This window comes from Python bivittatus, unplaced genomic scaffold (genome assembly GCF_059951505.1).
Source record: "Python bivittatus isolate LINGU-HERP-01145 unplaced genomic scaffold, Pbiv_v1 ctg000330_np1212, whole genome shotgun sequence".
NCBI lineage: Eukaryota > Metazoa > Chordata > Lepidosauria > Squamata > Pythonidae > Python > Python bivittatus.
In genome coordinates this window covers 32,095,559-32,122,746 of record NW_028277058.1, presented here as the reverse complement: position 1 = coordinate 32,122,746, position 27,188 = coordinate 32,095,559, and the positions used below count along the sequence as shown (strand labels likewise).

Here is a 27,188-nt window from a genome sequence, read left to right as displayed (position 1 = left end):
AATCTGTTCTAAACTGCTCAGCTGTGAAGATGAATGGCAGTTAGCCAACTTCATAGAACTGTTAAGAAGCTAAAAAAAGTATCATAAACATCCTTGCAGTAGAATATTTATAGCTAGTTAACCTATTGGGATATACTACTAGTAAAATTTATTTAATCTTTTAGATAGAAAAACTCAAGAAATACAGAAAATTATATAACATAGCAAAGATGTAATATTAATAAATTCACTGTAACTTCACGATATTTTGCACACTTACTTTTGTTGTTCCTGCATAACATGGATTTGTTCAAGTTTGGTCTTATGTTCAGCTTCCAATTTACTTAACATCTCTTTTATGACTGAAATAAAGGAATTAAACTAGAAGAGAAATATATTTAACATGAAAAAATTTGAAAAGTACCAGTCTTCTAATACTGAATAATGTATTGAGAGAAATCTAACGAATTGAAATGGGCAACACAGAAAGGAACACAATGTGATATTCAGCAATTCTATGTATACCTAATTAGAAGACATGCTGAACTCAATTTTATTTGTATACTTATTACAAAATATATGTAATACAAGAATATGTGCCCTGCAGGCTTTTTTCATGTATTTTCAATTAAATGTATAAGGAATGCTTGTGGTGATGTTAAAGGTCTGTTGATTGGGGAAATAAATGAATCTTATACACAGATGCTGCTATCTTGTTGGCTGAGAACCTGAATATGGTGAAAAAAGGAGTATGGATATGAAAATTTATGTATTCTAGAATGCTTCTTAAAGATGGAGAAATGGATAGAAGATAAATATTATTATATGAAAATACTGGTAGAAAAAATACTGCAAGGAATGAAAGTTTATAAAAGAAGTTACCATTGCTGCATATAAGACTGTACTTCTGTCCATTTTATTATATGGAACTGAAGCTGGATTAGTAAATTAAATGCAATGGGAATTATTACTTAAGAAATATGTGTGGTAAAACAAAAAGATATAGGGCCATGAATGAATTGGTGTTGAATGAATTGGATTAAATATAAATGGCCAGTATAAAACAAATATGAGGAAGAAAGAATGAGGATCAAACTGCAAAACAAAACAGGAAGGAAACAAGAAAGTAATGGTTGGATTGAGTTGATAAGAATCTCAAAAAGAACTGAGAAGTTTCAAGAAAAAAAAGTAACATACTAATTGGGGTATGGATGTCATAAAAGCAAGAATGGTTTGCAAGGCAGAAAGATATGATTACAAATGTTGGTGTAAACTAGACTGTTCAACTTCCTTTTTTCTATTATCATCTGCCTCCAATTTCTTTTCTTTACTATTTCTTCTTTTTCTGCACTTTGCAAAACATGCTTATCCTGAAAAGGAATAGGGTGATAGGTATTTAACACTGCAGCTTTTAAGGTCTAAAAATAGTACAATCTTAAAATAATAAAAAATAACAAGTTGCCTTGTGAAACTGTCACCAACGTACACTTAAATTATTTCCTTTACTTAATACCATCTGTGCATGTAAAAGTTTTTACATGTATTTCCCAAATTATTCAAACGCTTTTGTGCCCAATATTTTTCTTTCTCTCAGTCTCTCACACATGTGTACATGTGTGTGTATGTATATGTGTATGCATGTGTCTCAAGCAACTCTCCTAACATTCCCCTAGTCAGGTAATTCCAAAAGCCTGCAGACAAATAAATTTAATGTTATTACTCAAGAATGGCATAAAAAAAAAAGATGTTCAGCACACTTGGACCCTGAAACTTTATTATCAATTTGGATACTGGGACATGGAAATGACTCTGCAGAAACTGATATATTTCTCTTCAAGCTTTCCCTATAAAGAAGATTTAAGTGAGGACAGGGACGAGGACAAGAGTTTATTGTTTTGTGATTGATAATTCTAGTCTCTTGATCACAGTGGATGATTTTTATCAGTGATCACAACTTTGGAGGATATAAAGCAATATATCACAGCCTTACTTCAGTGCTTAGTGCTCTTTATAAGCTTTTTTTTGCTTGTTTGGAAAATGTTGGAAGTCTAATCTGTCTCTGCACAAATATCAACCATTTCAGGTCAATGCACTTTCTGTAATATTGTTGCCAACTGAGCAAAAGAGAAATAAAGTTTAAGTCAAGTTGCATTTATCACAACTCCTGAATCCTTACACCATCCTTCTGAAATTGTCCAGATTTCTTTCCTAGCAATATACTTTTCGTTCAAATCATTACCCCCTTCCACTTTGCAGCCTTCTCTTCTACAAACACCACTGCATTTATTCTCCCTTAATGAGGTCAAAATATATCAATGGGCATTTGCAGGGGATGGAGCAAATGAATGTAATGGCATGATGCAAACACTACAACTTAAGACTTAACACTACAACATCAGACATCAGTTTGCAAGTACAGGTAGTCCCCAGTTAAAGAGGTCTGTCCTTAAGTTGAATTTGTATGTAAGCCGGAACAGTATTATTGTTTAGTACTATATTAGTAGTATTGTGTAATCAACTTGAACCATTGTGTATTTAACACAAATTTTGCTACAATAGGCTCCGTTCTTAACTATGGGTTGTCCTTAAACCAGGCATTCTTAACCCAGGGACTACCTGTATATATTGGCAGCACTGATGTCACTGGATGTTGTCACTTTGGCATAATTGTAGTTTGTTGTAGAGACTACAGACATTACCTATGGTGCAAGTCATTTTTATAATTTCCAAAAAAGCAACCCAACCTGTGTAGTAAGTGCGATCTTTTCTTTAAAGAAGGCTCCAAACTGGAAAGGCAATAGCTTTAATGCATCATAGTGGAATATAAAATAAACATCTTCAAAGTTTGGATTCTTCATGAACAATGTAATTTATAGTGAAAACATATGATCAATCATCCTACCTGATTTAGATTAAGATTGTTCTCAATGCTAAGAGGAATCAGATGCGGAAGCACCTTTCCTGCAAGTTGTTCTTTTGTAATTCCCAGCTTCTTGTGACTGAATGTACATTTGTAAATACCTGTTATAAAACATTAATGGTTTAGCTACTGATCTTATTGAACTGCAAAATTGTATTTTACTCTGAGCACAAGACTAGTTTCAATAAAATAATTCAAACATCCATTGCACTTTACTTATACAGTTGCATGGGAAAATATAGATATCCCTGGTCAGATTGCAGATTTCAAAAGAGAAGCTGACACAATCTCTACATAACATAAACACATCTTCAAATTTGAATGCATACTTATTATTTATCTGCAGTTGCTTACAGAATCAAATAAGGCAACAGTGAATGTGATAAGAGCAGAAGTTTGGACACCCTTCCAATTTATTCACACTATTTTTTAAGTTGTTAGTAAGGCCCAAAACGGTGATGACTCACTTGCTACAATTAGCTAGATGAAGATGAATACTCTGACACTTTTATCTTCTCAGACTGTGACTGTTCCATCTACTTTCAGCAACTATGATCTCCTCTAAAAATCTGTCTGCCCATTTGAAAATGAAGATAATTCACTCATATAAAGCAGGGGAAATCTATTAAAAAATCTCTAAAAACTTTCAGCTAGCAATTTCAACTGCAAGAAGCATTAAGAAATAGAAGTTGGAGTTATTGAAGTCAAGGCAAGATCTGGAAAACTAAGAAAAATCTCTGCTAGAGCTGCCCTCAGATTGGTAAGAACAGATAACTGTAAAGCCTACTGAAAAGTTCAGCTGAGTAGCTGTCTAGAGCTACTGTATGCATAATGAAGTAAGCAGTACTATGTGTTTAAACAGATTTGCTAAAACTGGGACTTCCCATATGGTGCTGGCGTTCAGTAATTTAGCAGGATTAGATCATCCCCAGGGCCTTTGACTTGTTTTAACTGCATTGTAAGTTTACCAATCTCAGAATGGACATTGGAGCCCAACTTGCTAAGTCTTCTGGGCAAGAGACTGATCTATCACTAAATTGAATTCTGAGGTATTTGGCCATATCTCTGGAGAAACTGGGTCAGAATGCAGGGAAGTGTATTTTGGAACAACAAAGACTACAAAATGCCAGAATCCTGTGGAGTTTCATAGTAAGTGAAGAAAATGAAGCGGAAAATAGGGGGATATTTCAGTAAGAAACTGATCAGAAACATACCTTCAAATCAATCATGAAGCACTTACAGGAAAGAAAGACAGATTTTGACATGAACTTCACAGTTCCCAGACTTGAATATTATTGAAAAACTGCAAGGAAATAATCCAATGCATATAAGGAGACCTTCATGAACTACCTGATGTCTGCAAGGAAGAGTGCAAAAACTTCCAGAAGGAAGAAACAGAAAGACTATTAGCTGGCTAAGGGAATGTCTGGAAGTTATGTCTGCCAAATGAGATGTTACAAAATACAGACTGAAAGAGTGTCCAAATTTCTGCACCTGCCACATTTATTGTTTTTTAATTCTAATTTGCAGGACAAGAGCTTTGTTAGTCTACAAGGGCAAAAAATCAGAAGGACCTTTTCTGATTAACAAATTTTATTGAAAGGCATAAATGTTCCTGAGCTGCAGCTGACTTCATCAGATGCACAGAATCTTTAGACTGATGTAGGTTCTAAATTGTGGTGAGCCAGAAAGTTGGGGGGAGGTGGGGGAGATAGGTTAGTTATGCAGACGCAGATTGTGAGACAGATGACCAGATAATTTTGAATCTGTAAACAACTGCACATAAACTTTAAATATGTGTTCACATTTGTAGCAAGATCTCATATTTAACTTTGTACAAGATAGAGATTGGTGTTAGCTTCTGTTCACTTAGGGATTCACTGAAACTTAAATTTGAGCAGGGCTGTCTAAACCATTGCATGCAACTCTAAATGTATAAACATGCTTTATATTTCTTCTAGTTTGATGGGATAGGAAAACAAGATGCTGAAGTTAATTATTTTTGCAACTAGAGATAATAGTATGTTCCTGAGTAGTTAATATGTTTGATACAGAGTTTGAACTGAAAGGAAAATACTGGGAAACTAAGCAAGTTATACATATCTGAGTCATATTAGAGTGGTACCTCGGTTCACGAACTTAATTCGTTCCACGATTCTGGTCGCGAACCGAATCAAATTTCCCCATAAGGTTCAATGTAAATAAGGTTAATCTGTTCTGAACCATATGTATTTTTTTTAACCATCTTTATTCTTCAAAATAGTCAAGATTGTCGACTTTGCCATCTTGTACTCCGAGGCCAGATCAGTCACACGAATACTACGCTCATGCTTTTCTACAATTTCCTTCTTCAATTCAATGGTTAGTTTCTTCAAAACCTTCTTACCATTCTTGCTCTGCACTTTCTTGTCACCTTCATTACCGTTCTGCACGTTCTTGTCACCTTCATTATCGCTCTGCACTTTCTTTTTACCACCATGCTTGCTCTGCACTTTCTTTGGAGCCATGCTGGATGTACTTTATGTGCTAAAAAGCACACCAAAAAGCTTCACAGCAAGTGTCTGTCTGCGACCGTGATCTCGCCTAGAGGAAGCCACGACCATGTGTCAGAGCAGGGAAGATGGCCGCGGGTCGTGTTCATCACCCGATGCGGAGTTCGTGAACGGAAGCAAAATTTTGCGAAAGCTGCTGTTCGCGAACCGAATTGGTCGTGAACAGAAGCATTTGTGAACCGAGGTATTACTGTATAAACATATTGTTTTTGAATCAGTACACCAAAGTACCACAGAGGAATTACTGTAGGCAACACAAAACATGAAAAGTCACATTACCTAAGATTCCCATAAGGACTGCAGGTTCCTTGGAAGGAATTTGTTGCAAGAAAGGCAGAATATCATCAAGAACAAACCACTTATCCAAGTATTCCAAAATTTTTCCCAAACAGACTAAGGAATTTACACGCACCTAATAAATATAGAAACAAATCCTCTGAACTTTTTTGAATAAAGGTGATTTAAAATGAAGTTTGATAAACAAGCTCTTTAATCACTTAAAAACCATGTGTACATGGGATATGCAGTCCTATATCTGCTTCCCAGACTTAAACAGTTTGTGTATGTGTACAAAGAAGCAGTGAAAACTTACTCTTATAGGGGAAGCTTCAGAAACAATAGAATTTTAACAAGTTTTTGCATGAAAAAAATACAGTAAAAAATTCTGCATTAATTTAAAAAATGAGGCTATTGCCAAGAGTCAGACCTTTTGCTATTTCTTTCTTGCATCTTACCCATTATCTAATATTATGAAGTAGGCAAAGTAAGCAAATGTTTATTTATAAAATGCATATGCTGTACAGACCCTTAATGGCTTAAGCTGGTTTACAAAAGTACAAGTCTGTGCTAAATCAGGATCTAAATCCAAACTGAAAAGGATCATAACAATCCATTTCATTTAAGAACTGCCGTAGCTGCAGAACTGCTATTTTGTTAATGAGTTTGTCTAAATATACTATCAGATACCAGCTGATAGTTGTTGAAATCAGTCAAAATATAGTTTATTAATCAGGGATCACATCTCTGCCTCTTTTAAAGTGTTGGGAAATTCTGCCTGAAAGGTGAAGTATTAATAGTCTGGGTGATCACTGATAGAATAGAGTTTTTGGAAATCCTTAGAAATCAAATTAGGGAGGGATCCAATACGCAAGCAGTGGTGTGAACAAATATAAAAATGATATCCACTTTCCTCAAAAGACAAACTGTGGAATTGACTCAGGCAAATGTTATTAAATGGCACAGCAGACACCTTAAGGTACAGCTTAAAGTGACATCAGATGTAGCATAAATTTAAACCATTTTATTCATTAAGAACTGTCATAATGGAGCTTAGACAGAACCTCATGCAGCCAAAGGTACTGAAGACTGGGTCACCCGACAATTTTAAATAATTCCCTTGGATGATTCCCTGAAGATATAGTTAGGGATAAGACCAATGCCTCTCCTCCCTCAGTGCTAAAAAATAAAGCTTATGTGGATGCTGCCATTGTACTCAATTGTCCTCCTACTATAATCATCCTAGCTGTCTGCTCTTGCATTTCATCACTTGTTGCTCTTACAGTATACAATGTTCTCCATCATGGAGTAGGAGATACTAAAAAGCAAGTGCATCAAGCTAAGAAACAAAACAAAACAAAACAAAACCAAAAAACAAAAACAACCACCAGAAACCAAGAAATACTGTTCAAACTGGAAAAAAAGCAAAATACAAACAATTTTAAAGACTTCCGTATTAAAAACTTACAGCAAGAGATGAGGTTTGTAAACATGCATTTTTAATTCTTGGTATCAACGAATTTTTCATTGATGGATAATCTATAAGGTTGGCAAACGTGGGAATAATATTTAAGCAGAGTTCCTGCAAATAAAAGTACCACAATCATTATATATATATAAATTGGATGAGGTTAGAGTTAACTTTTTAAAAAAGTAATTTTCAAGCCATTGTTTTTAATTTTGGTTTACACCAAATGATTAATATTTTAAAACAAAATTTATACCTAGGTTTTTCAAGCTGGTCAAGGGACTTAAGCTTTTGGGACAGAGCAGGGTGGGGTGTGGGAAGCACAGGTATGTAAAATGTTTTGAGGTTGGAACAGTCTCACTTTACCCAAAATGTTCCAACATTGGAGCAAGTTGTTCTACCCTTTCAGGAAGTAAGCTGATACTGAAATGGATCATTCCAATTGTGAATAGAACACTTTTTTGAAACTGGAACAGAGCATCTGGAGTCAGAATGATACATTTAGGATCAGAACATTTCAACCTCAAAACATTTTACACAATTCTAGAGAAAAGAATGCCTTTTTCATTCTTGCTTTCTTAGAAAATTGCTATTCTAAAACTAAGTGTTGAAATGCAAGAATTACAAATTTATTCTCATACTGCTTTTTACATATTTTTACTGCTTTGTGAGAACTTATTCTAAAGAATGATAGAAACAAATACAAGAAATAAAGATAGGATAAGAGAATCTTTCAAAGATGCCAAATATATTTCAGCTATAGCAAAGTTGAACAAAACATGTAGTTATCAAACCTGTATTTGAATCGATGGTGCTTCTAAGGCTCTATAAACCATTGGCAGAACACTGTTCTTTATTTCATCTGGAGGTGTTTTGGTTAGTAGTAGGTCCATTTTTTGAAGAAATATCAAGAGAATCTGTTTATGAAATGTAATTTAAAAAAAAAATTACTTTCCCTTCTTTTGTTAATCAGACTAATATTTCAGAATAGTTTTCAGAGTAACATTTGGTACCAATCTGTATTCAAATGTCAATGTAAATATAGCAAATATATTCACTTACCATGTTGCTAGCCTGTAAGCATGGAAAATAAGAACATCAATTTTAAAATAGAAATTACCAGTATGTACTACTGGAATGTGTAACAGAATGTAGTATATCCACAAAATGCAATATACTAGACTTAGAAACTAAGTCTGCTCACCTGGCAGAAATCTATTCCAGGGAATGACATCTAGGATTCTGAAATAAACTTTAACTGGAAACTTTACAGACTGAATACATTTTATGAAAGCACAACAGTTCCATCTTTTCTTTTCAGGATGTCAGTGTAATCTGACTAAGGCATAGAGACACACAGTTTTGTCAATATTTAATACAATACAAATGTACCTGGATTGGTTCCTGTTGTTTAAAGACAGGGCTGAGGTCAGGTAGAATTAGTTTTATGTATTCTTCTTTGGTACATTCCTCCGCAATGAGCAGAACATTAGGCAGAACAAAAGGTACCATGTCTGGATTTACAAATTCAGACGTTAAGCAAGGCAAAATTCTTTGCACTATAACACGCTGAAAGAAAATAGACATCTTACTTTTCAAAGATATAATAAGATTTACATAATTAATCTTAAATATTAGAAATAAGACAAAAAATGCAGCCTTTTCAAAAATAAATTTATATATTGGTACATCCTACAACTCCCTTTTGTAAAACATGTGAAATTAGAAACATTTGTCACAGTCCCAAAATGAAGCTATTAGAGAGCAATGCACATTTCATCTACAATATAGTGTGAGGCATTTATTAAGGTATTTGGAAGTTGCTAACCTTAGGCAGTTTTGGTAAAACTTTTGGCAGCCCTTTAAAAAACTGTGATTTTTGAAGATTATCCCTTTGGAATAAAGAATCAAAGTACTGTAATGTCATGGCCCCAACATCATCAAAGAATGGTATCTAAAAATAAAGATAAGATTGAGATGATAAATATGCTATATATAGATAGATATATTTTACTTATCAAAAGCATAACAACATTTAATTCTAATTAAGATTAGTAGGTTATTTTGTGAATTGCCTAGAGTATCTGGGAGTTGGGCAGTATACAAGTTAATAATAAAGAAAATAGAAATAGAAATAGAAATAGAAATAGAAATAGAAATAGAAATAGAAATAGAAATAGAAAAAGAAATAGAAATGAAATGAAATGAAATGAAATGAAATGAAATGAAATGAAATGAAATGAAATGAAATGAAATGAAATGAAAAGAAAAGAAAAGAAAAGAAAAGAAAAGAAAAGAAAAGAAAAGAAAACCAGTACTGTAACACTGCCCGGATGGCACTTAACACCAAATAGATATTTTTCTTTTTGCATTTTCATAAGCATAACATATTTTCTAGACAGCTACATAATAGTCTCTAAAAACATATTCTACCAGACAACAATTCAGCTGTGCTGCTAATAAAAAAAAAAATAATCTCTTACATTACGAACTCTCATAAACCAGAATTTTTAACAAAACATTTTAGAACTCTATATTTATTACTACAACAATTGAAGACTTTGCCTTATGTTCTGCAGCTACTTCAAGGAGACTTCTATTTACTCACTTTAGTCATTTGGTCTGCATCTGGTCTGACTGCAGGAGTGACATTTAACAACAGTTTTACATGTTCACGGACATCTTCTGGGATGTTCTGAAGATTACTGGAACCCAACCGACTAAGCTGTATAGAACACATGCCATCGTTAACAAAAAAGAAATTCTTGCCTGTAGTGTTTGTACTATATAAAAATCTTTCTGGCTTAGAATTTCATCAGATACAGCATACATTTTCACGCTCACAAATCAGGTGTGATATTTGAAACCAGCCATTATTTCATAAGTCAACATTTGAAAATACATGTTAACAAATTTGCAATGTACCTGATCCAGCTGTCTGCTGAAGCTTTTATATATATCTTGCTTGTTGACCTCAAAAATGGGCTTTCCATTATTAAATACAGCATACATAATTGCCCCTAGAGAATACATGTCACTAGCTGTTTCACAGCTTACTGAAAGGATGTATTCTGGTGCCAAATACTGAGGATTTGGAAGACACAAAGATGGTAAGTTTGGGTCCCATTCTTTAGAAGAGAATTTTGGCTGCAATAAGAAGAACAGTGAAGTCACACATTTTAAAACAATAAAATTTAAAACAAATTTACTCTAGCTAAATAATATTAATATTCCAAAAGTCTTACCTTAACACCTAAAGATATTTAGATCTATATTTTTAAAAGATATATGCCCCATTTTAATTTAAAATTCATTTAACCTTTTGATACACATTTTTAAGATTAAGTGAAAAAAAGCTTACCTTCATATGAATGAATGAATGAATGAACGAGCGTGCGTACACACACACAGCAGCCTACTTCATTTTAGGGTTGTTCCATATGTAATGGATGAGGGAGAATAGGCTTCAGCTCAAGCATGGCAAGACTGAGTTGCTGTGAATTTTAAGACCCCTGACTCTGGGAATTTTCCATCTTTAACTCTGTATGGGGTGCCCTTCCCCAGTCAGGATCGGCGCAGAGTTTGGGAACCCTCCTGGACTCTTGGCTCCTGCTTGAAGAACAGGTGGCAGCCAAGGCCAGGGGGCTTTTTGCACAGGTTTGTCTTATGCACCAATTGTGGACATTCCTGGATTGGGAGACCTTGCTCGTGGTGACTCATCTGGATTACTATAATGCTGCCCTTGAAAAAGCTGGTCCAGAATGTAGTGGTATGGGCAGTTTTTGGTGTTTCTCATTATGACTACGTAACACCACTGGTCCATGAAGTTACCATCCCTTATGCATTCACTCATTTTAAACTTTTAAAACTTTAGATTAGCTAAGCATTAGATTTTTAGTATCTTCAGCTGGGCTTTATTTAAGAAAAAGAACAAATTCCTATACTTACTAAGTTTGGGGAGAAAGTAGGGTACTATATGATTGTGTGACAAAAGCTAATGTTTTCAGAGGATACTATTTTTTTGAACTATATACCTAGCACATGGAATTTGATATCTGGACAACATAAATGGATTCTCCATGCCTTTACTATAGCCAAAAGACTGATATTGCAGTATTGGAAAGATAAATGTATGGACCTGTTCACTCAATGGATTGAAGACCTGATTTCACTTGCCACTTATTATATTATAATTATAATTATAATTATTATTATTATTGGATAGCCTATAGACATAGACTTTGTATGGAAAAGTATAATGAAATATAGGACTCATTTATACAAAATATAGCAGGTTAAAAAAATGATAGTCACATAAATGTATTGGAAATATATATGCATTTGAATATTTGCATTAGATAAATACATAGATTTGTAACTACTGCTGTAATGATATATACTATGCTAAGTTTTTATTTTCTCTGTTGTATTTTTGTCACTTTTTGTAATAGCACTTTTTAATTTTTTTTCTTCTTGATAGTGTATTATTATTTTTGCATTTTGTTTTCTCCTTTTTGTTATTAATTAAAAAGCAGTAGAATTATTTTAAAAAAGAAAAAGAACAAATTAAACACTTTATTACCTCTTGTTCAGATGGATTTATAGACTGAATGCAGAAGTCAAATCCCATAATTTTCCATGCACCACTTTTATTCAGAATTATGTTTTCAGGAGTAAGGTTGCCATGGACCATTTTCACACTGCTGTGTAGAAATGACAAGCCTTCTGAAACCTGTTAGGAAGGACAAGTTATATTCTTGTGAGAATGTCTTTTTTTTCAGCTTTCTGAAACTTACCTATGATGGATTGTGTTTGTTTTCACTTGCAACTACTATCTCAATACTCTTACTATCACACAATGTAACCAAGGCACACTTGCTCAACCAATCAACTGTAGTTAGCTCTTTAAGCCCTCCTTATTCACGAAAAGTTTTTACACAATCTAAACAAGAACTATTATTCTAGAACACAGACAGTGGAATACAAACTACCAAGCTATCTGAACAAGTTAATCTATTGAGAAGTTTCTAAAATCTTTTAAGAACCGAAAGCAGCTGAGGACTGCAGGTTTTAAATATCTAAAATGTCTGAATTCACTTGCAGATTATTTTACAACATGGAAGGAACTGGTGTACACATTTATTACAAATTTTATTGTAAACAGCACTTTTACTGTTTTCTTTCTTTAGAAAGAAAAAAATGTGGAATAGGTGCCTCATGTATATATGGAAAACGCTGAGGTGTTCAAAAATAGAGCACAGTATTGCAAAATGCTGCAAGACCTACTTCTTCAAATATGTTCATCTTCATATCTTCAGTCATGTAATGGTCCTCCTGCACTCAGGCTGGTAAAGTTAGAATATGCATACTCATTTATAGACAGACAGACCGACACACATATAATTTTGAATATATTATAATTACCGAGGCATTGGTATTAATGTAAATATACAAGTCAATATATACCTGAAGTAAGCCATATTTCATTTCCACATCATACAAGTTATATTCTTTGATGTCAGATGGTAAGGGTGAAGGAAGATTGTCCCAGTTACCAAGTATATTAGCCAAGCTTGCACTAACTGGTTCTGTACAAAATGCTAAACAGTCTCTAAAAGAAAACAAGAATAGCCTTACTAAACACTCCAAATGTTAAATTTAAAACAGGGATAGGTATACTAATGTAGGTAATTTATAGGTTGTATAGCACACTGGCAGCTAGAAAAAGCATAAGATGTTATGATAAGCAGAATATACTTCAATTTCAGTGTTTCAATCTTAACAGCAAATATCACGCCTCTAAATACAATAAATCAACATTATTTCACAAGATTCAACACCACAGTAAAAGTCCATAAAAGCTTATCAGAATCACTGGAAAAGAACAAAATGAAATTTCTGAAGACTTCAAATAGGACCTTTCATTTTTCCTCATAAGACTCTTCTGCATTCAAGGAATGCAAACTGAATTAATTGCATGTATTTTATCACCCATTTCTTATGAGCAGGATATAAAATACAGTATTGTGCAAGAGTTTTAGGCAGGTGTGAAAAAATGCTGTAAAGTAAGAATGCTTTCAAAAATACTGTATATACTGTAATTGTTTAGGTTTATCAATTTACAAAATGCAAAGGGAGCGAACAGAAGAAAAATTAAATCAAATAAATATTTGGTGTGACTACCCTTCAAACCAGCATCAATTCTTGCACACTTTGTACACTTGCACAAAGTCAGGGATCTTTCAGGATTAGAGTCAGGTGTATGATTAACCAATTATACCAAGCAGGTGCTAATGATCATCAATTTCATATGTAGGTTGAAACACAGTCATTAACTGAAACAGAAACAGCTGTGTAGGAGGCTTAAAACTGGGTGAGGAACAGCCAAACTCTGCTACTAAGGTGAGCTTGTGGAAGACAGTGTCATGTCACAGATCATGCACCATGGCAAGACTAAGCACAGCAACAAGACACAAGGTAGATCTACTGCATCAGCAAGGTCTCTCCCAGGCAAACATTTCAAAGCAGACTGGGGTTTCAAGATGTGCTGTTCAAGCTCTTTTGAAGAAGCACAAAGAAATGGGCAATGTTGAGGACTGTAGATGCAGTTTCCGCCAAGGAAACTTAATGCAGCAGATGGAAGACACATCATGCTTACTTCCCTTTGACATTGGAAGATGTCCAGCAGTGCCATCAGCACAGAACTGGAGGAAACCAGTGGGACCCAGCTAAACACGTCTACTGTCCAGAGAAGTCTGGCCAGAAGTGGTCTTCATGGAAGAATTGTGGCCAAAAAGCCATATCTCTGGTGGAAATAAGGCTAAGTGACTCAACTATGCACAAAAACATAGGAACTGGGGTGCAGAAAAATGGCAGCAGGTGCTCTGGACTGATGAGTCAAAATGTGAAATATTTGGCTGCAGCAGGAGGCAGTTTGTTTGCCGAAAGGCTGGAGAGCAGTACAATAATGAGTGTCTGCAGGCAACTCAGTGAAGCATGGTGGAGGTTCCTTGCAGGTTTGGGGCTGCATTTCTGCAAATGGAGTTGGAGATTTGGTCAGGATTGATGGTGTCCTCAATGCTGAGAAATACAGGCAGATATTTATCCATCATGCCATACCATCAGGGAGGTGTGTGATTGGCCCCAAATTTATTCTGTAACAGGACAATGACCCCAAACATACAGCCAATGTCATTAAGAGCCATCTTCAGGGTAAAGAAGAACAAGGAGGCCTGGAAGTGATGGTTTGGCCCCCCCAGAGCCCTGATCATAACATCATCGAGTCTGTCTGGGATTGCATGAAGAGATAGAAGGATCTGAGGCAGCCTACATCCACAGGAGATCTGTGGTTAGTTCTCCAAGATGTTTGGAACAACCTACCTGCCAAGTTCCTTCAAAAACTGTGTGCAAGTGTACCTAGAAGAATTGATGCTGTTTTGAAGGCAAAGGGCGGTCACACCAAATATTGATTTGATTTGGGTTTTTCTTCTATTTGCTCACTTTGCATTTTGTAAATTGATAAACACAATTACAATATATATTTTTGAAAGCATTCTTACTTTACAGCATTTTTTCACACCTGCCTAAAACTTTTGCACAGTACTATATTTGAGAAGTATTTAGAATATGGGTATAAGGTATAAACTTATTTAGAAATCTATATAAATATTTGAAAGAGTCCAGTTTTTACAATTCTATAATCTAAGCTTATATACTGCACTTTGGTCATAACTCTTCAAAATACATCAGAAGTAAATTACCAGACTGTTTTGACTTTAGTTTTTGCACTGAATCTATTGTTACTTTAGCAACAGAAATTTTTACCGGGATTCTTCTAGTGGATGCTGCACAGTTAGCAGCCGAGGATGTCGAAGTCTTGTCAGCTGCTGAACTCCTCGTTTTAAGCAATCAATAATTTGATCCTTCTCAAATTTCTGATATTTATCCATAAGTTTTTTATCAAACACAAAGACTGCCACTTCCTAAACATAAGGTATACAAACATAATTAGTGAACCATTTATATTTTTATGCATATCTTACCAAAGTAAAACTACATTTAACACTTTAAAATAATTCTTCTTGATGACTTTTAATTTTAAAACAAGTTATTTACCACTAAAGGAGAATTGCCATCTTGTATACAGATCACACTTAAACTGGCATAACTATCCAGACTTTTCAAGCTACGCCTTAAGTAAAAAGCAAACCTTATGTTCCGACACTTGATTCTCTGTCATATTTTCTTTCCTCTACATGTGACAGGAAGATTTTATTAAAAGTATATGGATTCTAAATTTACATATGGCATCCTTAAACATTTTAACAGAAACATCAATAGGACTGATATAGACCTTACCATTAGATACAAGTATGTAAATAAGCCTACTCAGGTTATATAAATTATTAAATAAGGCAGACTGCTTGACAGTAGAATTTACTAAAAACTTAGATGCTTCCTGTGCCATTAGCAGAATGCTTTCTTCAAGAAAAGGGAGTTTTCCCAAACATTGTTCCACACATGATATTGAGGATGCTGTTTTACATCATTCCATGAAAGGCATAACGTTATCATATCGTTTGTCCTAATGAGTCTTAACCAATTAAAAATTGTCTTTTTAATATGACACAATGGAGAGATTTTGTTTTGATTCTATTCATAGTATTCAAAATGCTACCAAAAATACATATCAAAAAAAGGAGTTTTGAACTTTCTTATACAGCAGTAATAAACAATAAATGAAAAAACACCTGAGGTTTAATTCTTTATAAATAGGAGAGGAAAAGTCACCAAATGACAATGTGTGTTATGACATCATAGCACGAATGAAATGGCTGATATACTTGTAATAGATGCCATGACATAATAATATAATCATAACATTTGTACAATTAAGTCATGACACTTGTCATTTTGCTGTTATTGTAGCTTGCTGCGGCAATATGAAAGAACGAAAATTGAAGTTTCAGGATATTATTTACCATGCAATTTTCCTTTAGAATATTTGTTTTTACCAATTCAAAGAACACATTATTTATGGATAACCCATGGTATACTACAACTGTCAAACAAAAAGAAAGCAGATTATTTTAAATTACCTTTTATCACAGTTTAGCAAAGAAAACTACAATATGTGAAATGTGAGAGGTAACTGTAGTTTTTTAGCCTTAATATAAATTGATAATAAAAAATACTAGGCTTCCTAATGTAATAACAAAATTACTTAATAAATACTTGAGAAGTTAGGTCAACTATAGAATAAACAGACAATCAGTTATATCTTTTAAAAGTTCAAAAGCTTCTAAACTCTGTTACACAGTGAAGCAGAAAGGTTCACTGGAATATTAACACAGTAAAGTGTGACAGAACAACTCTCTTGATATCTGGCACTCAGCCAGATCTCTCTAGGTATTGTCAGCCCTATTAAAACTTTGAAAACAGTTGTTAATCATTCATAAGTGTGCATTTTCTGAATTTTTAGATGTACACTTTTTTTTCCTCACAGGTTAATGCTGTGCAGTGCTTTGGATCTGAAGAGAAAAAGGTTCAGAGCATGCAGGGGCATACAACGCCTTTTCCCAAGATTGTGCTGCAGCTGTAGAATGAATGTGATCCTAGGAACAGACTCAAATGCTTTAAGGATTTGCTGAAAGGTACTATGTGAACATTCCAATGTGCTCTGAAGCACCTTCTTCCTTTCAAATCTAAAGTGCTACACAGCCATCTCATGGATCATCAGGCAGAGTATTTCAAAAGCCTCAGTAGCAGCTACACCAGAGTCAATGTAAGTATAACCTACTCATGACCCCTCACTCCATCCCTAGAATTTCTGGCACCATCCACTTTCATCATTCAGTCAAAACAAGCCTACTAAACCCATATACATACAGTACTCCAAATAACAAATGGCAGAAATAATACTGAACAATTTATTTATTTTATATTTATTTCTCCATAATCCACAGGCAGATCATACCATACAGTTTAAAAATCAAAATGAAAAAGAGACTTCAAACAATAACCACTGATATTTTAACAATGATCAAAATTAACACACAATTAAAACTTACTAAAAGCTTGGTAAATGGAAAAGGCCTTCACTATCTTAGTATTAACAAAGCAACTGCTATAAAATTCTACACTTCATCTTTCTTGGTAACAGATGTACAGCAAACCTAGTAAGAATGACAACTGATGGGACAGATTTATACAAGAGATGCTCTTTAGATACAAAAGCCACACTACAGTTTATACACAATAATCAACTCCTTAAAATAAGCCAGAGTAGTGCAGAAAGAACTGTCCTGAAATACATATGAACTGAAAAGAGGATTTAAAAAAAAAAGTCTTTTGACCATTCTTCAACAGGAGTCCCACACAGAAAACACTGGAGGTGACTAAAACATGGCTGAATATTGCTGTAGTCTGCGCAAATATAAACAGATCAATCCTGTGTACAAAAAAACAAAATAGTTCAAGAATATACAAACTTCTTCAGATAATCAATCATGAAGTGTACAGCTATACAGGAGAAGAGCTGCAAACCATACAGCCCGTATAATGTGTCTGTGGGAGGGAGAGTAAGATTAGAAAAAAGAAAGGTAAATACAATAGTTCAGTGATATACTATATGCTTTCCAAGTAGAAGACCCCAATTTAAGCTCCTGGTATCTCAGTTAAAAGAAAGCATGCAACTTTAATTTTTATAATTGCTAGCACATGGTTCTTTGGCAAAAAAGTGGCACATATATTTTGTAAATAAATAGCACAAGATGCAAAAGACTTCTGAAAGTTTGGAAAGCTGCTCACAGACAAAGCAGACAATATACAATAGACGACATTAGATGGACTAGTAACCTATGATATTTATTTATATAAAATTGTGTACTTTGGCGATGAAGGCAGTTAACAATTCCACAACTTTACAATTCCATTATATCCTATATATATTTTTATATCTATTGATATAAACTACAATAGATATAAAACTACAGCATTCAAGCTCACAAGAAACAATAAGCATGTACTGCTGAGCAGATAATTCAGTGAGAAGTAGCAGGACCAAACTAGAGAAATACAGTCTAACAATCAGGGAGAGAGAAATGCAGTTGCATAAAGCAAAACTCATGTTGTGAAATATATGTCAACAGGCAATATTCTGATGTATAATACAAAGACCATGAGACAAAACTCTTCCACTTTTGCACCAGAAAAATCATTTGGCCACAGAAGCAAACAATGGCACCAGCATCAATGGCTGTAACAAAATGATACTCTATCTACCACATCAAATACAATGACTAGGAATTTCATGGATGCAGTCTAGTACTAAAGGAACAGTGGAGGGGGCAAAAAGTACATACAATGGCTTTCCAATAAAGGACTGGGGAGAGTTCAGCGACATAAATGAAAGTGCAAAGGGATAGTCAAAATAAACAGTGTATTTCAATGCACTTTCCCTAGTAATATTTAATACATTTATATCCCAAGAATATTTACTGGGTTTAGACCTCTTCACTGTATTCAGCCACATGTTCATTAGGACATGGGACGCATACTGAAGACACAGTAATTTCTACAAAAACTCTTGGTCACAAATCAGAGCCAAATAAAACTAGTATATTTTTAGCTTGGCTATGGAATTACATATTCCTGGTACTTTGTCATAGTTACTCAATCCCATTCCTCCCAAGCAATGCCTGAAATTCTGACCAATATATCCCCACATCGCTTTTGAGTTCCACTAGCAACAACAAATATTAGTTCAACAGTGGCAGCATGTCAATACATATCAACTACATAAATATAACTAGAAACCCTCTGTTGAGCAAAAAGGGAATTAGGAGCGATCCTAACACCTTTCATAAGAAATAAGTGGGAGATAGATTAGAAAATACAGAGTAACATAAATATATTTATAAAGTGTGAAAAGCCTCCGAAAATAAGCATGCTTAAGAACTATCCATTTGCTCACTGTTAAAGATCAGCAAATAAAAAACAAACTTTTAAAAATAACCGATAATAAAAATGTGATTTCAATGTATTCAGAGGATGCTGCTGCCAAATATTTTTAGGATATGATTTTAACTGCATACTCTTGGTCACAGTTTTGCTCTATCCTGAAAAACTGCACAAGATTTTTTTTTCATATTTATCCAAAGGAGAGATGATTTGATATTTAAGAAACCCCTATCTTAAAAGGAAAAGGGGACATGGTTGTGAATATTTTAAAAAAAGGGCAGGGCTAGAACAAAATTACTAATTAAAAATTACATGTAACATTAAGTATCTCATTTAAAAAAACTATTAAATCTTATCTGTATATCAAACTCATACATAATCACTTTCACATACAGGTAGTTCTCACTTAACAACCCTAATTAGGAATTTTTGTCACTAAGTGAAGCAGTCATTAGGTGAAACATAATGTGACTGCACTACTTAGTGACTGCAGTTCTGGTAATCCCAGTTGCAGTCATGAGGCCAGGACCGTGCTGTTGTTAGGTGAGGACCTCATGCTTCTCCTGCCTTGCCGCACTTGCTTTTGCTTCAACTCCCCCTGGGCAGTGGAGTGCAGGGTGGCCAAAAGGGCAGAGATGGAGGGGAGATGAAACAAACCTTGCAGTTGTAAATGCAGGTGGGCTGCCAAGCACCCAAATTTGAGGACTGGTTGTGAATACCATTCATTCAACGCTGTCATAACTTCGAATGGTTGCTGAACGAATGATCATTAAGTGAGGACTATCTGTAAAGAAATTCACAAGTATGCACACATTCCCTTCCTTCTAGTATCAAAAGAAAGAAAGAAAATCATAAAGATGACTGGAAGAAGTAACTGCATCTAAAAGGGGAACAAAACTGCCTGGAGATGAAATGAGAGGAAGAGGTAACTGGACAGGGAAAGAAAGAAAAGAGAGAGAAGCCTTGTTCAGGCGTTACAAAAAAGGGGAAAATAACTAGGAAGCAGTTCTCTTAAACAACTTAATCAACTGTTAAGAAATTCCCTTAATTTACAGGTAAATATTTGGGAAAAAATAATACCAAGTTTAGGATATATGATACTAAAGTAAAGAGAGACCATTTGGTGTAGTGGTTAAAGGTGCTGAATTAGAAGCTGGAAAACTGAGTTCTAGTCCTGCCTAGGCATAGGAGCCAGCTGGGTAATTTGGGGCCAATCAATCTCTCTCAGCCTAGGAAGAAGGTACCAGCAAAGCCATTCCCAAAAATGTTGCCAAGAAAACTGCAGAGACTTGTTCCTGTAATCACCAGGAGTCAGTATTAACTTGAGGACAGCCACACTAGAGGAGTCACACCAGGAATCAGGATTAATGTGATAACACCACCACACTAAAGTAAAGATAGATATATTCAAGGTGTCTTGTTGACATGTGAACACCTGATAGCAATGTAAGCACACACATTTGAGATAAATTAGGATAGACTTTATATATCTACTTATAGATAGACAACTTCCTTAGATTGTAGTCTAAGAAATTATAGTACATTCAATTCTCTGTAATTTTCTCATAACTTTTAAATATTGGGGCATTTTAGAAACCTAACAGGAACATATATGAATTACTTCCATAAATATTATAAGGTTGAGCATAGTCAACTTCTTTTATTCTGCCATTTTAAACGACATACTCTGTTTTGAAACACCACTGTGATCATACATATTTCCTTCCAAAAAGCTTACCTGTTTTGTTGACTTTTTAAAGCCATTAAAAATTTTCCAAGCAAGCTTGTTGCCACCGCTAGCAATGTGCCGACCAACATCAAATTCCCTGGTAACTGGATTTCCCATGACTGCACTTGTGACATCTGCAGTCACTTTTGTAACAGTGCTCTTCAATTTATTTAGCATCAACTCCATTGTTATGACAGTCCTCTAGTATGTCTGCCTATAAAGGAAAGAATTCTTAAAAACAGTTTTGAAATTTTGTTAACACAAACATATACAACATCTACTCACTAAAGATAAGATTTTCTAGATAGTATTCACTCTTAATGCTTATTTAAATGAAAGTTTGACGTCCCAGATAATAAAAAAGAATTTTAACATATTTTTGTATCCCTTTTGAAGCAGTCAATATGAGAAATATTGTTTTTAGTTTTAACAGTTTAAAAGTGTTAAAAGTATCAGCTCCTTGGGAAAAGAAGGAACTATATCCTAAAAAGGCAAAAATAAGCAGACTGTGCATATGACTTCAACAATCTAAGTTATGGTATCAGTTAAAATCTATATCAGAGATTTTGCTATTTATTCAATTTGAATAAACTATCCTTTCATTGAAAGAATGGTGAAGGGATTTAAGGCATTGAATTTGTTACCTATGCCGAAAAAAAAAGTTTGAAAGACATAGAATTAATTAATGTAAGAGATTAATTGCTATACTCTGTTACAATACCCTTTCTAATATTTTGAAATTGATATAATATATAAATATATTAAATAAAAGATTAACACATTACAAAATATACCCAAATATCAAATCATAGGGCTGGAAAAGATGTCTCCTAGTCCAACCCCATGCCAGGTCTGAGAAATCCTCAGACAAACCCAGACAGATGGTTGTCCAACATCTGTTTGAAAATGTCCAGTGATGGAGCACTCATGATTCCAAGAGGCAGACTGTTTCACTAATAACTTTCACAGTCAGGAAATTCTTTTTTTATTTCAAGTTTGGATCTCTCTTTGTAAAGCTTCCATCCATCGGTTCTTCTCCTACTCTCGGGTACTATAGGGAATGAATTTAGATTCTCTTCCCTGTCACAGCTCTTCAAATATTGGAAGATGCTATCACGTCTCCTTTCTGCCTTCTCTTGTTTAGGCTAAACTTATTTAGTTCTTTTTACCATTTTTATAGGATTCAGCCTCCAATCTTTTCACCATCTTTGTTGCTTTTCTGTTTACTTTGCATTTCTTAGCATACTTCTTGTACTGTGCTAACCAAAACTGGACAAAGTCTTCTAGGTGCAGTCTGACCAGTGTAGTGTAGAACGGAACTACCACTTCCTGTAATGTCAACATATATCCTTATTGATGCAATCAAACATTGCACTGGCTCTTTTGGCAGCTGCATCACACTGCAGAGGTACTATCTGTACTTTAAGTCTGTCTTCTGAGGTGTTAGCAGTCTCTTCCCACCCCGCCCTGCAGTGTTGAAGTGTTGACTTCAAATTTGCTAAGTACCCCTTCTTTCCTCTCATCTAAGTCATCAAAAATATTGAAGAGCACTGGGTCCAGAATAGAATTCTGAGGTATGCCACTGCATACCTCTCTCCATGTAGACACAGGTCCATTAAATGATTATGTGTCATCAAGTCACTGTCAACTTTTGGAGACCTCATGCATACGTTTTCTGCGACAAAATAGGTCCATTAAGGACCACGTATTGGGTACAGTTGTTCAACCAATTGCAAATCCATTTGGTAGTGGTACCACTCATCCCACATCATTTCATTTTATCAAGAAGGAGACTATAGTCAATTTTATCAAGTGCCTTACTGAAGTTTAGGTACACTTATCTACAGCATTCCCTTAGTATACTAATCAAATCACTTTGTCAAAAAAAAAAAGTAATATTGTTGTTAATTGGTCTGTCTTTTCCATTTTCCTTTTTTAAAAGAGTGGAACAATAGCTCCTCTCTAATCTTCTGGCACTTCCCTTGTACTTCAGGAATTCTCAAAGATCAGTCAGTAATTCTGAGATCACAAACTATTTAATTTGAAGTATAATATTCTCTTTACATCAATGGGAGAAACTATGCTTCAAGCAATCCACCAAGGCTTAAACAAACAGTAACAATTTTAAGCAGATCATGGGTTAGATGATTTATAGGGCATCATATATTTGGATGGTTGAGATTATATTTGTGTATCTAAGACTGCATGTTATATAATCCATTTATTTCCTTCAATTTACATGATGCTTTACTAAAAATTCATCATCAAAACTCAGCTATTTTTCCTTCCAGAATACAAACATATACTTTGTATCAACTCCATCAACTTTGCTTTCAAGAAAGGATATTTCCTACCATATTTCTTACAGAAATGATAGATATGTCCTAAACAGAACTATAACTATAGGCTATAGTATCCTTTGGGTCACTCGAAAGAGTTGATTGGGGGCACCATTTGGCAGTGGTTCCATTTTTTGCTGAGGGGGCAATCTTAAATGGTATTAGTGGGAGAGACTGAGTCTTTAGGTATTCTGCTATTACATACCTCAGGACATGTTTCTCCATTTTTCCCAACATCTATATAAAGCCATTGTGAGGTTGTCACTGATTTGGGATTATATGTCATCATTATGCATCTCTATAGTAGGCTAAACAGGAGATGCAATCTTGACCCAATGTGTAGAGGCAGTGTATGTCAACCCTACAAGGTAGACCAGACCAAGAAACAGATGCCATGTAGGCCTAAAACTACCTTCATTGAGATTGACTACTATAACAGAATTTGCAAGTCTGAATGTGTTTCCCCTCCTTTTACCTATTGTGTGAATTAGGTGGTACCTGCCTGAGATGTTTTTGTATTCCTCCCCCTTCATCTGGGCTTCTGCAATGTTTATTTGTTTCTTGCCTTGGTAATAAATCTTCCTCTCTCTGTCAAGGTCATCTTCTTTATAGTGTAGGACTGGATGGAGTTGAACAGACTCATACTTAATCCTAACAAGATGGAGCTGACTTTGATACAAAGTTCTTCTGCATCCATGAATGTTCCATCTATTGTTCTCAATAATGTGATACTGCCACCAAACAGCAGATATGCAATGGCTATCTACAACTGACTTATGGCTCCTGCTAGAACAGCAGGTGGAGGCTTGTCTCCTTTATTTTTCAATTTCATTCTTGAACCATTAGCCTCTTCTACTAGACAGTGTTAAGGTGTGTAGTGGAACTCAGCATTCAATATAAATTGTTGTTATATGTTCATGATAGTATGGCTATCCTTGATAATTATCCAATGTTATTACCAAAGCTTTTCAAATCGCAATAGCAATATGGTTTATGCTGAACATTAAAACTTCCATTAAATCTTTGGGGCAAGATTAATGTTATCAAAATGAATAATTCTGATTAGTAATTACTTAAGATTGATGCATATTGTAAAAGAGATCCCAATGTTAAACCCAATTAAATACTTTATATAACTTAATGGAAAATGCTTGACAGACTAAATCCCTCAAACACTCCAGGCCAAATTTAGATTCTTTTACAATGAAGGCAAATTCAATCCACCAGATTTTCAACTATATTACTGGGATTTTATTTACCAGGATACTTTTTGGAACAAAACCTTTTATGAATATTCTCCCCTTTGAACCCATTAGGAGAACAAGTGTGTAATACCACTGAAATCTAGGCAAATTTTAGGGTCCAGATATAGTAAATAGGGATTGTTTCCAGACTTGAAAGCTGCTAGGCATTATTAATAAATGGTTAGATTTTGATCTTGAATCACATGAGAAATTGACACTGTGGAATAATCCAAATTTGAAAATAGTGGGGAAGATGTTTTACTGGAATGCCTGGGGTAAACAAAGGTTCAACACTTTAAATTTGTTTTTTTCTAATAGTTAAAGACTTAGAGAGTATGTGTAGAATGTAACTTACCTACAATATTCGCTTGGCAAAATACACAACTAAAATATGTACTAATTAAACAGTATGGCCTGGATGTTCTAATGGTCTTCAGTATGCCTGCAATTTTAGAACCTTCACAAGATGCAGTGTGGAATGGAAACCAACAATTCAATTTTATAAGATATTAAAAAAGAAAATGAAAGTTAGTATTAGTTGTATATTTGAATTGTGGAATGAAGAACTGGAATACTTTATTCAGTTCTGGAGAATCAGTGGTTCCAGTTGTTAAGAAACATAAAATTATGATTTAAAATGAAATTAATTCATCAGAAAATATTTTATATTTACTAGACCCCTAGCAAGAATGTTTAAGATGGAGGAACATGCATAGTCACGTTGATTTCAACTTATTACATATGTCAGCAAAATTTTGGGAAGAAATATTGTTAAGGATCTTAATGAGAGGTTGAACTATATTTCTAAAACACAGATTTTGTCATTTCATGAAGAGCTTTGGCTACATTGAGCCTGGGGCATGGCAAAGAGGATAATTTTATGTATCTGTGAATAAAACTTATCCTGATTTTAAGAAATACATCTAGGATATAAGTCTGTTATTTATTTTGAAAAGTCTGTGTTCTAAAAATCAGAAGATGAAGCAATGTGTTTTTATGTGGTCTAGATTAATTATTAGTTTAAGGACAGAATTAATTTTGTATTATTACCTATTATTTTTCCCTTTTTTCTAGGTTTTCTTTCTTCTGCATGATCACTATTCTCCCCCCCCCCTTTTTTTAACTGTTGGTGCTGTAGCTTTTTGTTATTTTACTATTAATGTGTGTGTTTTTAAATAGAGCCTTTAGCCAGTTCTGGTTGGTCTACCAGCTGTGATTCTTCCCAGATGAAAAGACAATGAAGATAATGACTCTAGTTCTTGTCCTGCAGTTAATCAGTGGTAATTTGGTCTACATGAAGCTGCTCTTGAAGATGACCTATAAGCTGCAGCTGATACAAAATGCAGCTGTCCCCTATTTCTATTAACTGGTTTAATAGAAAAAAACATTCATCCTGTGGGAGCACTGATTACTAGCAGGCTTTGGGCTTGATTCAAAATATATTAATTATAAAGTCTTATATGATTTGACCTGTTAGTTTCAAGATGATCTGCTCCAGGTGAAATCTGTCAACTCAATGCAGTCTAAATGGGAGGGGTACTGTGGGTACCCATCTCCTGAGAGATTAAGGGGGCAGGTGCCCATAAGATGGGCTTCCCAGTAGCAGCACCCTCACTGTAGAATACAGTACTCTGCCTCCTGAGATCAGGATGCCCCTCCCCCTTTTGGTATTTAGGAAGGGGTGAAAACAGTTCATTTTTAAATGAAGGGTCTCCAGTAGCTGACAATAGTATAGAAAGATAAGGATTTGTTTTCTGATGCTTGAGTAGATGGCATACAAATTGTTGTAATAGATATTTCATTTACATACATCATATATGGAAATTATTCTGTGACATAGTAATAGTTATGAAAAATGTTTGCATGTCATTTAAGGATATAGAAAATATTATGGACCTAAAAATTAGTACAGCTGTAATTCCTGAAGTTAGGCTGAGGAACTTGCTGTAAGAAGCATGCCTGCAGTTCTACAGAGATGGCAGGCCCAATTTTTCTTTCCAGACAGGCTTTCTAAGACTGCTTTACGTGTGACTTAATGAGATGGCACATCTCTGAAAATAGCTTGAATCTACCTTTTAAATTAAAAACAGTACAATCCAAATAGAAGTATGTTGCAAAGTGTTTAATTGTCCTTGATCACAAATAAATGAATATGACTTCAGCTTGCATTAATAATAATAACAAATTTAAGAATAATTGCTGTGCATTTTAAGCCTGGAAGTAAGGATTTCAATTCCATTACTTTCAATGGGAACTTTTACTAAAGTCACTTTTGACTGTAACATCAGCAACTCTTCAGATACACTTTTAGAGGAAGTGATTTCTATTTAACTGCTTCCGTATCTCACAAGAAATTAATTACAGTGAATTGTCAGGAAAAGTTTCAGAAGACTCATGATATATGAAAACAGTAAAGAATTTAATTTTCTATGAAGCAGTAATCTTCAAATCAGGGCCACCCCATTAAGTGTTTTGGCTTAGACTTCCCAAGCAAGTTTTGTCAGATGGTGCAATAAGTGGACAAACTAAAACAGATATAAAATATATTCACTAATATTACTTTTATGCCCCATTTGATAATGCAATACTATATATAGACTTTTAAATATGCTGTATTTCTACAATATCATTTATACTGCCCATTTTAAAAATAGATTAATCAACTATTGGGTCATTTAAAAGCAAAAATGCGCCTATCTTTTAAAAAACGTTGATTTTTT

The 27,188-nt window shown here is 34.5% G+C and overlaps 1 protein-coding gene across 2 annotated transcripts in view; it reads right to left on the bottom strand.

The window, feature by feature from the left end:
• Positions 1-27,188, bottom strand: part of SCYL2 (SCY1 like pseudokinase 2) — a 38,611-nt gene that overhangs the window by 10,856 nt on the left and 567 nt on the right. For both annotated transcript variants that reach the window (XM_025173431.2, XM_007438593.3), the window contains exons 2-14: positions 20,895-21,099; positions 15,020-15,177; positions 12,662-12,806; positions 11,778-11,927; positions 10,121-10,342; positions 9,804-9,920; positions 9,024-9,149; positions 8,588-8,764; positions 7,990-8,112; positions 7,196-7,309; positions 5,731-5,863; positions 2,882-3,000; positions 260-360 (exon numbers count right to left, since the gene is read on the bottom strand). In XM_025173431.2, the coding sequence (XP_025029199.1) occupies positions 260-360; positions 2,882-3,000; positions 5,731-5,863; positions 7,196-7,309; positions 7,990-8,112; positions 8,588-8,764; positions 9,024-9,149; positions 9,804-9,920; positions 10,121-10,342; positions 11,778-11,927; positions 12,662-12,806; positions 15,020-15,177; positions 20,895-21,071 (1,862 nt within the window). In that variant the 5' untranslated portion in view covers positions 21,072-21,099. The remainder of the gene's footprint in view (positions 1-259; positions 361-2,881; positions 3,001-5,730; positions 5,864-7,195; positions 7,310-7,989; positions 8,113-8,587; positions 8,765-9,023; positions 9,150-9,803; positions 9,921-10,120; positions 10,343-11,777; positions 11,928-12,661; positions 12,807-15,019; positions 15,178-20,894; positions 21,100-27,188) is intronic.